The 16,432-nt window shown below is 42.3% G+C and overlaps 1 protein-coding gene across 1 annotated transcript in view; it reads right to left on the bottom strand.

Moving 5' to 3' along the window:
• LOC108787462 (ventricular zone-expressed PH domain-containing protein homolog 1-like) overlaps positions 1-16,432 on the bottom strand; it is an 86,296-nt gene that overhangs the window by 34,396 nt on the left and 35,468 nt on the right. The window contains exon 4 of the mRNA XM_018557032.1: positions 12,033-12,150. Coding sequence (XP_018412534.1) covers positions 12,033-12,150 — 118 coding nt within the window. The remainder of the gene's footprint in view (positions 1-12,032; positions 12,151-16,432) is intronic.

The raw sequence follows: 16,432 nt of genomic DNA on the forward strand, positions 1-16,432 counted from the left end.
TAGTATAGCTTGGTGGGGGGGGGGGGGGCATTCTTCCCACTTACCACTAATGTAGGGAACATTCTTCTTACTGTGCCCCAATGTATGGGGCACTACACTAGGCCCTGGTTTGCCACTGTTTGTGATTGGTACTACAAAATATATAGTCAGCACATTGCACCATATCCACATCTAGGTTCTCCTTAATGAAGATCACAATACACTAGCCTTTTTTACAATTGATGAACCCGTAAAATAATGTCCAGATTAAGTGAATATATCTACAGCTCATGGTACATTAGCTAAACGACATTGGTGGTCAATGAGAGAAGGGCCCAATTATACTGTCAGTGGAAAGAATGCCCTGTTAGATTAAAGGCAGGTATGCCTGGAGGTACTGTAACTAATTCCTCCCTAAAAGGTGCAGAGACATGCTTGAAGCCCAGCACAGCACGCACACAGCTGAAGACCTCCAGTGTGTCAGAGCAACCAATAACTAGCTTTTTAAAGCATGGTGCTTTTCCAGAACATTACAAGCCAGTCAACAAACAAATTCATTGTCTGAGCGCCCCAGGAAATTATAACATAAATATTTTGGTGGTGCTGGTGACAGTCACAGCAAGGTTAAGTAACATTTAACATCCTGTACCACTCTATTGCCCAAAACCAATGTAGAAGGGTGTGTGTCAAACATTGGCACCGTATACATTTAACAAAGAAATAGCAAGCACCGCAAAATAATGTTAACGAGAGTCACTAACGATCACTTGAATATAACAATCATCATGCAACCATATGAAGTGTAAAAGATACATCAGCCGACTGCATAGACCTACACAGTACAGGTCTATGCAGTTTAAATAGTTAGGTTTAAATAGTACATGATCCCATCCAACTATGAGGGTTTGGCACTGCACACAATGAGGCTCCAGTTTAGAGGACCAGTGCCACTCAGGGAGACTCAGACAATCATCGTGTGCATCAAGGGTAGTGGTTAGCAATTCTTCCCCATAAGGCTTTAACATTAGTATTAAATATTCTTCTTGTTTTGTTCTGCATTCACAGGCTGTGGAAGTATCCATTGTGCCCAATGGAAAAAAATAAATTCTGATAGACATGTTATTTGGATATGGCAGTCGGCATTTGCCTACAGATAATACTGAAATGTTGAAATCACAACAGTGGGACATACACATAAATTAATAAATCTATAACCTAATCTACAAAAAAAGTTATAGTATTGAAGTTTTAGTTAAATTAGTTCTCATTTCACCTAAACATTTTTGATGGGGGTGAAAACGTATAATATATACTATAATTGTGGTTATTATATATTATAATTATTTTGATTTAATAATCTATTTATCAACACAGACAAATACAGATATCAACTTTTCTATTTAAATGCTAGGGAAATGGTTGAGAAATATTTACGAAAGCCCTCGCCAAATCAATTTCATTTCAAACTTAAAAGGCTTACTGAATGGATTCTGGTTAATATCATTTTGTTCATATGTAATGTTCCAGTATAAAACACTGAATAAGCAATTACTTTATTGAGCAATTGCATCTGTGAAATGTGTATTTATTACTCCCTAGACTTCTGGAAGTGAACAGTTATCAGCCCTGCAGTTTTGTGTCATGATTGCATACTCTGTATTTCCTAACAATATGTTGTCAGTAGTAAATAAGATATGATTTGGGCAGTGTTTTGTGTTTTGTCATGATATTCAAATCCAATAATGACGTCTTATAAAAAGAGAATTGGAAAATGCTTGTTTGGTTCTAATAGTTGTGGTTAGATGGATTTCTATCAGTAACATGGAGAATGTCCAACAAATTGTTTTATTAGTGTTGTTCCAGTGTTTACAACTACTAATTTACCATATTCACTGAAGGCTTTGGAATGGTAGAAGTGGATCAGCTGTCACAGGAGGCTGAGTGAGCGATGTGGGGAGGAGAGCTCGGTCTCCTCTGACAGGTGACCCTTCCTCTGCACTGCCAGCCCGGACTCCTGTGACAGCTCATAGCTGTCTCCACCCCCACACCGCCGCTCTCCCTGTCACAGGAGGCTGGGCAGGGCGGTACGGAAAGAGAGCTCAGCCTCCTGTGACAGCAATGACAGCTGTCACCGCCAACACATCACCACTTTCCATCCTGATCTGTCACAGGAGGCTCTAGCTGTGCGGGAGGAGAGACGCCGGCAGCTCACATCGCTCTCCCCCTCTCACCGCTCAGCCTTCTGTGACCGTTTCTCTCCTCCCCACTGGGGCACAGAGCAGAGCTCACCAGGGAGGAGAGAAACCAGGCATGCACCGCTATTTGTCCGAAAGATTTCACTGTCAGCATTTTGCCAAAAGTGCCATTTTCGGCCATATGTTTCTGGTTAGGTATTTTAGGTATTTTTCATTTTCAAATGCATGCAGGACTGTGTTCTCTTTAATTTTTTCCGGTAAAGGTAAAATCCTAGAGCTCTAGGATATGTCCCTCAGATTCTCATGGAAGGACTGATGACAGCACTTGGAGGAGCTCAGAATGTGTGCTGACTGTATTCCAGGTACATACCATACAGAAGTCCTGTAATTGCATGAGACCTGTTCCTTACCTTCTCCCTGTAGTGTGATCTGATTAGCCCAATCTGTCTATATCTGTCTATATCAGTGCAGCATCAGTGGAGACAGAGAGGTCAGAAGATGAGGCCAGGGCTGGATTAAAATAGGAGCATTTGGAGCACAAGCTCCAGACCCACCACTGAAAATAGGCCCGGACGTTAGATTTACATATCAATGGAGTACTATATTTACCATGTATTGAGCTGTGACTCATTCATATGTAAATTATGTCAATTTATATGCAAATTATGACTTTTTAAGAAGGTGGTACAGTCCGGGATTCTGGCAGTCTCCTTGCATGAAAGGGTATTTCACTTCAGCTGTTCTTCATCCAGTGTCTGCTTTATCTGTGTGGTATCTCTGTGGCAACATGTCAGTGATCAGGGTCTGTCATATTTAGGGAAGAAGAAGATGAAGAGAGATTGTGTGTACTATTGCAATGCGTTTGTAGTCTAGTACATTCATAACTATTTCACAATCTGACTGTGAGCAGACAAAGCCAGTAATGCTGCCTGAAATTTAGGTTTATTTTTGACTATGTCAGCATTTAAGGGGTTAAGTTGGTCTCCTATCAATTGTGTGAAATGTTTGTGATAACATGCAAACAATAAAAAAGTATCTTGTGGCAGTGGGAGAAGTGGGAGTAGTGATGTGGGGGAGAGTGGGACCAGAGGGGAGATGTGGGAGCCAAGGAGATGTGGGGGACAGTGGGACCAGAGGGGAGTTGTGGGAGCAGAGGGAATTTGGGGCAAGTAGGACCAGAGGGGAGATGTGGAAGCAGAGGGCATGTGAGGGAGAGTTGGATCGGAGGGGATGTGGGGGAGAGTGGGAGCAGAGGGGATATGGGGAAGAGTGGGATCGGAGGGGATGTGGGGAAGAGTGGGAGCAGAGGGGATATGGGGAAGAGTGGGAGCAGAGGGGATGTGGGGGTGAGTGGGAGCAGAGGGGGTGTGGTGTTGAGTGGGGGCAGAGGGGATATGGGGGAGAGTGGGAGCAGAGGGGATATGGGGGAGAGTGGGAGCAGAGGGGATGTTAGGGAGAGTGGGTCCAGAGGGATGAGGAGAGTCACAGGTGGTTTCCTCACTGGAGGATTTGAGGTAATTATAGATGGGATGAATTTAGCTAATCAAATAATGTGCAATAAAAAGGCAGGTTGGGTTCAGCTGTGTGTGCGCGTTCATCTGCACAGTGAGAATACCTCTGTTACATTGCTGGTCAGTAAGAATACCTCAATTATATTGCGGGTCAGTGAGAATACCTCCGTTACATTGCTGAGCAGTTAGAAAACCTCTGTTACATTGCTGGTCAGTGTGAATTCCTCCGTTACATTGCTGGTCAGTGTGAATTCCTCCGTTACATTGCTGGTCAGTGTGTATTATTTCTGTTTAATTGCTGGTCAGTGTATATACCTCCGTTACATTGCCGGTCAGTGAGAATATCTCCGTTACATTGCTGATCAGTGTGAATACTTCAGTTTCTTTGCTGGTCAGTGTATATTCCTCCGTTACATTGCTGGTCAATGAGAAAACCTCTGTTACATTGGTGATATGTGTAAGGTTTCCAAACTAATTTTATTACACAGGATTTTTGCCACCTTGAAACCATCAGCAGCCACAAGAGTCGCAGGACTCAGCAGAATGTTCTGTGTCACATGATGTTTTCTATAAATTATATACTGTATAAAATGTGCATAAAGTGTAATTGGTCGATTCTACAATTGACAAATTTGCAAGCAAAAAAAACACAAAAATTAATGTGTACTTTAATTTTAATCTACATGTTTGCCTCATTTAGGTAATTCGGGGTTCAGTGAAAAATCCTGTTTATTCTGTGTGTTTAAGATATCCAATGTTTTGTTAATGCACTATAATGGTAATTAATAGGGATGCACCAATACCAGTTTTTCGGTATAGAGTACAAGTACAGATACTTTTTTTCCGGTGATCGTTGATACCGAGTACCAGTGCTGTGTTCCCAGATTATCAGGAAGTCGGGCGGTGCATCATAACCGCTCGTCCGGCTTTCTGATTGCCTGTGAAGCCGGTATTCTAGCGGAGCCTGGCTTCCTGGCCAATCAGGAAGCTGTGTGGCGAGCCATGAGGTGCCATCCCAGTTTCCTGATTGGCCAGGAAGCCGGCGTCACTTGTTGCTAGTTAGTGTGGCTTCTTGACCAATCAGGAAGCCTGGGACGAGAGTCATGACGTGCCGCCCGGCTTCCTGATTGGTTAGGAAGCCAAGCTTTACTTGTTCCTAAGCAGCCTGGCTTCCTGACCAATCAGAAAGCAAGGAGGTGGGTCATTCCGTGCCGCCCAGCTTCTTGATCGGTTAGGAAGCTAGGCTGCCTAGCAACAAGTATCCATACTCCCTCGGCACTTGCGGTCAGAGGAAGATCTCCCTCTGACCGGACGTTCCAGTATCAGAGGTAAGTATCGGAGCATTTGGGCGTGTACTGGCCCAAATAATTGGCATCGGCACTGATACTAGTATCGGTATGAGTGCATCCCTAGTAGTTAAAATATTTAGTTTTTCTGTATTTCCCTAAAAAGGCCCACTAAAATACTCAGCACCAGGCCCATGATGCTCTTAATTCGGCCCTGAATGAGGCACATTTCCTGTTAGATTTCTCTACAGACAAGGCATACTGTGTATGAACAGATATGTTATTAATGCCACCCACTGCCGCAGTCATAGCAGCTCAGCCAGATGCAACACCGCCGAGTCTCCTTCACACTGCTTGGATCTCCTATTCACGCTCCTTGTTCACAGCTCTCCTTTCTCCCCTTGGATGAGCATCTTCGGGCAGCAGACCAGCCAAATTTGGGCATACACCTCGGGCATCCCGATCCTGCACACAGGCCGCCCCTCCTCCGGTCCCCGGACTTACATGTAAGTGCCAAACATTTTTTCTGTGATGTTCTGCCCAGATAGTTAGCTCTTTAATTGCCTTTGCACCCTTTTGTGTTTTTTGGTTGTTACATTTACAGGTACTCCTCCTGTTTCCCAGGGCTGCATGTTAGTTAGTCATTTACAATTGGTTATTTAGGGACTCTATCCGAGAGCGCTGTTTGTGTTGTTTTGTTTCTTCTTACCAACAGATATTAGAAGACCTAATGTCTATGAAGCTTCCACAGACACCACAAGCAGCTTCTTGGAAGGATTAGTAATTGGACAGGTTATTCTTTTCTCTTAGATCTCCCAACACTGGAGGTGTCTGCAGTATGCTCCCCCCTCATCTTTGCCTAAGCTAAATATGAGGTGACATGTTTATTAATTGCTTTCTATTGTCTATGGCTAGGTTACGGCAATGTTTCAGGACCAGGAGTCTACCACAGATGCCTGAGGGAAGTCATCCAACCATCCTCTGCTGCTCATGGCCAAATTAGGGCAAACTTAAAAAGTCAGTCAACCCGATTTTTGATTTATAATGGAGAATAAACCACCTAATGGTTTCTTATATCTCTCAGGATCTCCAGTGGTAAGATCATTGTCTTTTTAGTTTCCATGCCCATAGGTCAGTTACTAAGCACAGTCTCAATCTCCCTGTTGGACATTTTATTAATTTAATATTATGGAGCACGCAACAGTTGGATTGGCAATACTGCAATGTGGCCAAGAACACCAAAAGTCCAAAGTGAGTAGGCAGAAAGCAAATATTACTTTTAAAGTAATTTAAATATATGACATTTGAGTGGGTAATTTATGCTACTGGACTCTACATGTAACTGAAATGTCACTTTTAGGTGGACTTACTTATTTTATTCCCATCGTCCATCTTTTCCTCCCAACACATAAAAAATTAATAATGCTCTCATGCTTCTTTTAAATATTTATAAAAACATAATCTGTTAGTGGTTTTGGCATTGTTAAGTATGAGCCACACAGACTGCAAGGGAAAGCTGCATGAAATTCTTTTCCACCACAATGACAAAACATTTTCATCTGTGACTCAGCATATAAGAAAAAAGTACATTTAGGTTAAATTTGATACAGACATGCCATATTTAGGAGCATACAATGTACTCAGTTTCTATTGATTCCAGATGACTGTAATTATCAGTACAGGAAAGAAAACATTTAAAGCTTGTGCTATAGCTGCCTATTACTTTGTGTGATGTGATCATAATACCTAAAAAATATTTTCCATCCCTTAAACCAATGAAGAAATCTTGATTGTTTCTTTCAAATTAACTTCCTCTTCTACTTCTAGAGAAGAGGGGAATGGAATCACATTTTGCTGTGTTTGAATACTGCTAGCATGAATTGTCACTAAAGGCTCCACGTGTTGTATCCTAATGCATCTTAGGAATCCTGTAAAGCGTTCTACAGTAAATGCTTTTGTTTATATGAGTGCAAAAATACTTACAATACTTGCTTTCCACCACTGCCGGCCAGGGGCATATCCACCGCACGGCAAACAAAGCATTTGCCTTGAGCAACACTTTCTGGGGGGGGCGGCCCCAAACCAGTCAGGCAGAGGGCCGGACTGGCAATCAGGCATACCGGTGAGCCGAGGCAAGCCGGGCCGCACATAATCAGGCATCGGTGGCTGCCTAATCAGGCAAATTGGGCAGCCACCGGGCCCCATGACCAGTCTGCCCCTGAGGCAAGCTGGGCACTTCGAGCTGCAGGTAAGAGGAGTAGCACATGAGTGCAAGGAAAGAGATCCTGCACAGTCTAGCACCTGAGACCATGTGCAGCCCACCATAGACCCTGCAACACAGCCCACCATAGACCCTGCACAACCCACCGTAGACTCTGCACATCCACCATAAACCCTCGCACATCGCACCACAGACCCTGTACAGACCACCTGAGACCCCATACAGCCTACCATAGACCCGACACAGCCCACCACCTGAGACCAGCATAGCCTACCATAGACCATGCACAGCCCATCTGAGACCCCACACAGCCCACCTCAGACCCCACACAGCCCACCTGAGACCCTGCACAGCCCACCATAGACCTCGCAAAGCACACCACCTTGGACCCCGCACAGCCCACCATAGAACCTGCACAGCCCACCATAGACCTCGCAAAGCACACCACCTTGGACCCCGCACAGCCCACCATAGACCCTGCACAGCCCACCTGAGACCTCATATGGCCCACCTGAGACCTCATATGGCCCACCTGAGACACTGGCAGAAGTGAAACAGGCACTTGCTGTATCCAGCAACTGACAGGTTATGCAAAATGTCTTAACCCCTTAAGGACTACGGCCTTTTAAAAAAAAATTTGTTTACATGCTGTAATCCACATTTTAGGCCTGAAAATTACTTAAAACCCCCAAACATATATTTTCTAAATGCCAAGACCCTGTAGAATAAAATGGTGCATGACATTAGTGCAACTTATTATGAAATCAAAACATTTTGTGAAAAATGCACTTAAGTTACATTTATTGCCCCAAAACACTATATAAAAAAATATATACCCAACATGCCCAGGTTAAAAAATTTGTGCGTCTGTGAAATAGCAACAGAATTCAGTACCCCAAAAAGTTCATACACAACGCTTTAAAAGACCCTACAGGTCATCAGTTTAGGGATATGCATAACTATTGTCCCTAGAGTTATTGCTCTCACCCAACATGTGTAGAGCAATCATCGTTTTCGTACGTAGGCACATATGACACGTGCTTACGTGATGAAGCGCGCGCTCGCGGTTGACTTTACATTTAAAAAAAAATCATTTTTACATTTAATTTATTTAATATTTATAAAACTGTTTTTCTTTTTACTTTACTTTAATTGCTATCACATAGGGAGGCTTACAAGCCCCCCATGTGATAGCATATTGGTGGTAACAGGTCCTCTTTAAAAGGTAATACTGGGGGTCCAAAGACCCCTAGAATCACCTTTACACTCTAAATAAGATATTGAAGTGCAGATCGCACTTCAATAGCTTATTGCTGGGCTTCAGGAGCCTATTGTACATTGCACATTACACTGGAGGAGCCAAAGACGTACCCTGCACCAAAACTGCTATCTGGAGTATAACTGCTGACATAATTTGGCATAAAAGCAGAGATCTTGTTGTTAACAAGCTTTCACATGTGCAATATGTGCTAGTTCCATGTTGTTTACACTACATTTAGGATGTCCAGCAGCTATAGAGTATTACCTAATATATTTTTCTCATGGTTTTTTAGAATACATCTTTCAAAACCTGCTGTTGCCATTATTTTCAAATTCACATAGATAGTAAGTTAGGAAGTATTTCTCTAATGTAGTGTGCTAGTGTGCTAATAATACTAATTGTATTAGACTGTTTAGTAGGACCGGTCTTATTTCCATGTCCTGGTCATCAACTGCTTCATCTTGCTATTCATCCTCATGGAAGTGCATAATGGCCTGTTCACTCTTTTTGTTGTTTGTGTTTCTGTTGGGGAGACTCCTTTCACTTTTTGCCCCAGTGAAAGTGGTTACTGGTGAGAGTAAATCTCTCAAACAGGACACGGACAGCTATATCATGAATTTGGCACAGGACTCTAATATAGCCACCAGAAAAGTGTAACAGATGCTTTATTAAATTGTCCCCTCTACTTATAACTAGTTAAAAAAGAGAGCCCACAGGATCATGGAACTACAACCCCAAGGACCCAAGCACTATATTGGGACATCATTTCTTTCCTACATTTATTATACGCTAGCAGTGATATAAATTCTAACTTCTGAGAGTGGTGGACAGGAGGTAGGGGCCAGAAACGATCAAGGACTACTGAAATTCCTGTACTGCAAAGTGGATAAGTGGTAGCTGAGTATATTTGATCCATAGATTGAAAACAGCTTTTAGGTCAGTGTGATATTGAGCAGACCTAGCTGTGGTCATGCCTTCTTCAATATTTACTTTAGATGTCTAGTAAATGTAAAAAATAAATGGCTTGGTAATAGGCTATTTATTACTAAGCACTTGGGAGATTTACCCGCAGGTACTGCAATCTATATGGCATAAAAAGTGATGGCCTATGCTAGATGGAAAAACTCATTTACACAAGAGACCAACTTCCCTTTAGCTGTATAACAAAATAAAAGAAAGTATCTTGTCTAGTGATAAGATGAACAATCAGTTCATGGCACATTTAGCAATGTGGAAGTTGACATTACTCAGAGCGTAGATAATGGAAACAATTAGTGGCTGGAACAAATCATAGAGGTTTGGTGTACATACTTAGAGCGAGAGAGTGAAGCAAATTTACTAATTAAGATAAGGAATACATGTTAAGAAGCCAAGCTTGAGTTGTTGAAAAGGTTACATAGGAGATTCCCATGATGCAGTCTCTTGGGCATAGAGAGGTCTGTGGTTTTTCCATTAGAATTCAGTCAAAAGGAACAAAACAAGCAATTCTCAGAAATTATATAAACTGCTACTGTGGGCCACACACAGTTTACCAACACCATGAATTACAGAAAACAGATAAGATAGATGAACTTTTAAACTGTTTCAACACCCGTGTCTTCCAACAGCAGCTTGATCAGGGCCTTATATCACATCTACCCATCACATCTACTTAGTTAAGAGCAGCTTTTTTTTGCCTGTACATCACTCTTTCTTGACCCTTTAAAGAAGTTGTCTTATGATCCCTAGTTAGATCCCTAGCTACAATGTATAGACTTATTGTATAATGCAATCTATTTCAAATGTAAAATTAAATTTGCTAAAATGGGGACATGTATGAGGTGTAGGTTTTGTCTGAGGTCAGTTTATATCCTCTTAGAAAAGGACGGTCATCTGCATATGTAAAGAATAAACAAACGGATGCTTCTTTTGTTACCTACATCATTTAGAAGTTCTTGTTGTGTGCAGAATGTCCATTATGTACAATCTGTCTTTACAAGCAAAGACTGTTAAAAATTGGATCTTTAGGCTCAGGTTGGGCTGCCTGCTTATATCTCTGAGCTTTTCTTCACCTAATGGCCTGGAGGAGCTTTTATCAACCATGGTGCTCGGCCTCTTCAGGGGTGCCTCACAAATTTGTGGTAGTGAGCTTGTGATGTGAAGGGGGGAATGAAGACTGATGTGCAGGGGCAGCTACTGATGCAAAAGGTGACTCTGATGTGAAGGGGGGAATCTTGGTTTGAGTGGGGCAGTTCAATGTGAAGGGGGAACCCACTTTTTTTGTGTTTTTGCGTGGGACGCCTCTTAAAATCTATGACATTTAGACTGGGGTGCCTTGAGATTTTGCATACTTTTATGCTGTGACTGAAAAAAAGGTTAAGAAACTCTGGCCTGGAGAATTGATGACCTCCCCACCCAATCAATATTAATTAAAATACTGCACTGGTGCGTTATAAAATTGTATTGTTCAATAACTGTTCAGTTTTGGCCAAAGCTAGTAAAGACTACATCATTGGAAGGCCAATTGGAAATGTATATAATATGTATACTTTTTAAACTTTAGTTTTTATAAAATTTATTACAAAATTGTTTTCCTTCCATTTTTGATCACCAACTGTTTATGGCTTATTAACTTTTTCTTCTTTTTGTATGTTAAGTATTCACACCATAGGCGTCGCTAAAGGGGGGTCAAGGGAAGGGGGGCAATTGCAATGGGGAGCCACGCAATGCTTGCTTACAGCACTTCTGCCACCCGCACATCTCCCCTTACTAAAAAGTTTTTTCAATCCTCATTAGACCCTCTGCCCCCCTACTGACACCCTCTGCCCATGACATCAGGCCAGAACCCCAGAGTAGAGTGGTAGCACAGAGTATATAGCAAATTCATAAACTATTATTCTGAATTGCTCTGATGTTTTTCTGGGATTTGTAGTCCTCTATAGCTGATGGTATTATTCTGCATTGCTGTATATTGTGTTACTGAGATTTGTAGTGCTCTATAGCTGGTGGTATTCTGCAATACCATATAATGTATTGCTGAGATTTGTAGTCCTCTATAGCTGGTGGTATTCTGCATTGCTGTATAACATAGGGGAATATTTACACAACCCTGGTGCTTGCTGAAATTGCTTTAAACTATAAAGAAAAGCTTTTGAGAGTTTTCCTCTCTTTCTCAGGTCTGAAGAAGTATATGAGGAAGAAAGGAACACTCTTGAATGCTTGTCTTTTAAGTACAAGTATAGTACAACAAAAAAGGTATAATTGCATTCCGCATTACTCTCATATTTTGTAATCTTATTTATATATACTTCTTTAATTTTTTATAGTGGTATGATTTAGTGGTGAAAATGAATAGTGCCCCCCTATTTTAACTGTGGTGTCTTATGTGCCCCCCTATATATTGTTCCTAGAGTCTCCACTGATTCATACTCATAGACATTGGCCACCACACATTTCTATATATTTCCTTGTTATTAAATACATAAAACTCATCATGCTATGTGGTCTACAGCCATTCTGTTAGATTGCTAAACATGATTCCTGTGTGCCTTCAGCATAAACTTTCCTTCCTCTTTAACAGCAGGAACAGTTATTTATTACCTGTAGCTTTCTCAGGATTGTTGCACATAAAACATAGCCATGACCCAATTTCCTCGCTAAATCCAAAAAGATCAAAAAACCTCACTTCTCCCAGATGCATAAGTACAAGATCCAGATCCTAGAACGACACATATAAAATAATAGTTATTACTTTGGCAGATAAAGATCAAATATTCCCCAGACATTCAAAATATTTATCTTCTAGTTAAAACTGTACAGTCAGCAACCGGACATCTCACACAGTGCAAATTAGTGGTTAAACTGAAGACGTTTTAGACATTAGCAAATAGGTCTGAAAATAATAGAGATAAAAGGAAGACTTTTACTTCCTTAATGAAAAAAAGTCCTGATCTTTAATAAATAGTTTTTAGTCTGCTTCCTGGAACCTCCATATTCTTGATTGCAATCCTCAACATCTATCAGACAACTTTAAAAATGATAGACATAGCTTTATTAAACTGTCAGTCCGTAGCCTTACAAGTTGGATCCCAATTGTTACAGCATGCAGTTGTTTTGCCTTTTGAATGTCGGAGAAGATTCAGGTCCTTAGTACATAGGGACATATACATATCTGATATGTACAGTTCTCTTTTAGTGTGATAGGATGTACACTATAAGCATTTTAGTGATCAAAGATGGCACTCCAAATAATTATATGAAGTTACAACAACACAGATGTCACCAAGTTTATTAACCTCTATCGTTATTCTTACCAGTGTATTTCTCTTTGTAATACATATACTGCTTCTCTCCAACAAACACAGATTAAGCAATGGGATATATGAGGCCCTGTATAAGAACACCTAGAAGGTAATTCACAAAGCTGCCATGGAGCTCACGGCTGGCTCTGCCCAGTTGTGATGACAGATCAGCGTTCCCAAATGACCTTGGGAACTGTCATTAAACAATAATAACTGGGCGGAGCCGGCCCTGACGTTACTGTATAAGAACACCTAAAAGGTAATTCACAAAGCTGCCAAAGGATCCAGCCGTAGCTTCAGCTGATCCTTCCACTTGCTTCGGTTGCGGGAGCCCTTCGGTTCAGTCGAACCCTAGGGCTGCTGTACGAGCTATTCACTAAAGCCCGTACAGCAGCTGCAGGCTTTCGAGCGGCTCAGTCGAGCCGAAGGTATATGCTTCGACTCGACTGAGCCGGAGTGACAGCCGAAGCATGGCGAACGGCCTGCCGAATACTGGCCTTTCAGCCCGCAAATAACAGCTGGGCGAAGCCAGCCATGATCTCACAGCTGCCTCCCCCCAGTTGTGATGACAGATCAGCATTCCTAAATGACCTGGGGAACTGTCAGTAAACAATAATAACTGGGCGGAGCCGGCCATGACATCACAGCAGGCTCCGCCCAGTTGTTATTCATTGACCGGGACCTGCTTGAAGACTCTAGCATGTGACGGCCAATAGGAAACAGTTGGGTGGAGCTAGCTGTCACTGCTAGCTCCACCCAATAGTTTTTTTTTCTTTTTTTAAAAACTTTCTTTTTACATTTTATTTACATTTGTAAACTTTATTCAACCTTTTTTTTCCCCCACGACTATTTTCATTGATTTTCTATTCTGCTTGGTACCACGAAGGTACCAAGTAGAATAGCCGAGCCGATTCGCTATTCACTAACTGCTGTTCGGCCCCTATGTGGATAGGGGCGAACGGCAGCGAGTGAGCCGCCGGAGCTTCGGCTCAGCCGATCCAGATGTTGGAGTCCTTCTGCACTTCAGCTCAGCCGAACATGCAGAGCATGATCAGCTGACCGAAGTGCAGCCGAAGGCAGCCGATGTACGGCTGAAATCAGCCGTACTGAGCCGGAGTGAATAGCCGAGCGTAGTACGGCTCACTTCACTATGGCTGGGTTATTCACTTGGCTGCCTTCGGCAGCTTTGTGAATAACCCCCCTAGAATTGTAAAATCACACAAAATGAAAGAGCGCTACTACTGTGGAGAAGACACACGTTTCAGTTGTCAGCATATCGCATGGGAGCTGGTCGAATAATCATATGATACCGGGAGTGGTAACAGAAGAAAAATCTAAGTGCTGTGATAGAAGGTCGTTAACAACACTGACTCAGCTGGCCAGGCTGAGCCACGGTGCCAGGGATGGAAGGCGATGTCAGTGCCGGACCGTTCAGGGACCTCTGTGGTCTGTGAGAGCGGTGTGTCCAAACTGTCAAGAGCAGAGGGGAATGAGGGGAAAGAACAAGGAAGATGTCCTACTATCAGCAGCTACGCGTTTCGAGGCTCTGCCTCTTTCTCAAGCCTAGATAAATCGTGCAGTGAGGATGGCGGGAGACATTGCTCGTATTTGGACCTGACAGCTGGGAGGAGTTAACCGCTGTCAGATAGATCTGATTGGTGAAGGAATCGGTCAAGGGCGGAGATAGGGTCTAAGTAAGCACTCCCACTTGAAGGCTGTGCTCAAGGGACTGGGCGTGGATACAGCCGAGCCGGCCCGTCAGGAGAGTGGGTGGGAAAAATTGATAACAAATTTATAAAATTAAATTAACGTAAAAAATCTAGTAAATCTAATTTACAAAACGGTGTGGATCTCAATCTCCTCATTGAGACCTGTGGGTGCCAGAGTATTTAATTTAAAAATCCAAAACGTCTCTCGATTGCAAAACGGTGAAAACGTTCTGAAACAGATAGCTCTGTAGAAATGTGTTCGATCGCGAACACCCGAAGGTCTTTGGTACATTTGTGGTGCTTGAGGGTGAAATGACGGGGAACGCTGTGTTCAAAGTCCCCTTTTTCCATCAGGCGTCTGTGTTCACCTATCCTGGTACGTAAGGGGCGTATAGTGCGACCGACATATAACAATCCACAATGACAAGTGAGGCCGTAGACCACATGGTCATGCGAACAAGTAATAAATTGCCTAATGTTGTAGGGATTATTCAGGTGGTCGTAAAAACGGGTTTGGCCATGATGAATAAATTGACAAGTCAGGCACCTAGCTTTCCTACATTGGAACGTCCCAATCCTGTTGTCAAATAGGAAATGCTTGGTGCGTGCATCTGGTCGCTGGAATGTCCGGCTAGGTCCTACCATGTTTTTGATGTTCCTGGATTTCCTAAAATTAATGGATGGTTTAGGCGGTAGGATTGGGCCTAATTTGTAGTATATGCCAATTTTTCAGGAGTGCTCGTTGGATGGCAGTGAAACTATTGTTAAAAGTGGTGATAAATCTTATTTTGTTCTGTTCACCGTTAGTAGACTTATGTCTGGGATTCGAAGGTGGATTGGGTTTTGCATAGTGGGAAAAGGCTTCGGTAATAATATCATCTGGATAATTTTTCTCTCTAAACTTTTCTAGGAGGAGGTGACTAGATGTGGTATAATCATCTTGATGAGTACAGTTCCTCCTCAATCTGCAGAACTGGCTCTTAGGAATGTTCTTCTTCCATCTAGGGTGGTGGCAACTGTCAAAATGAAGATACGAGTTGCCTCCCGTCGGTTTGACGTGATTGTTAGTGATGATGTCAAAGCCTAGGGAGGATAACTCTAAATCGAGAAAAACTAGTTTGGTGGTGTTGACCTCATAAGTAAAGGTTAGTCCAAAATGGTTGTTATTGCAATGGTTGAGAAAGTGGGACACGCTCTCTGGGGGGCCGTCCCAGATGATCAGAATGTCATCGATGTACCTGCCGTAGAATATTAAATGTTTGGCGAACGGGTTATTGTTCCAAATGTTTAGGGTCTCCCGGTGGCCCATGGTAAGATTATCATAATTTGCTGTCCCCTGTGTTTGTAAATAAAATTTGCCTAAAAATGAAAAATAGTTGTGCGTAAGGGTGAACTCCGTGCAGTTTATAAGAAATTGCACTTGGATGTTGTTGATAGAAGACTTTGCCAGAAAAAATTGGAGAGCGTTTAGACCAATTAGGTGGGGAATGGAAGTATATAGGGAGCTGACATCCCCTAGAATTGTATAATAGTATAATTTGGGAACTTATAGTAAGATGAATTATGGAAAGTAATGTTGAAGATGGGGATTTTCCTAAAATATCCCCAAGATCTGAACAGCACGTACAAGTTAATTTTACTACAAGGTCTACAAAACAGCAAAGGGTAAATGACAGCACTTAGTGGTTGCTATTAAAAATGATTGCTTCTTACATTGTAAAAAAACTTTGCCCTAAGCCATTTTTGAAAGGGCTACAACAGCATGGTAATATACAATGGTGGAACTACGGCCATAGCAGCCAACAAGGCCACTATGGGGCCCGGGGCAAAGGGGGGCATGGTGAGGAGTTAACATCCGCCAAGCCACAGCAGTCATTAGCACTGCCCACAGCTTATTCATATGCAAAGTGAAGGATTTGCATATTAATGAGCCATGAAGAGATTTGCATCAAGGAAGTTCATTCATACACAAATCGTAGCAAGGCTCATT

Source organism: Nanorana parkeri, unplaced genomic scaffold, assembly GCF_000935625.1.
Source record: "Nanorana parkeri isolate BGI_ZX_2015 unplaced genomic scaffold, ASM93562v1 scaffold263, whole genome shotgun sequence".
Taxonomy (NCBI): domain Eukaryota; kingdom Metazoa; phylum Chordata; class Amphibia; order Anura; family Dicroglossidae; genus Nanorana; species Nanorana parkeri.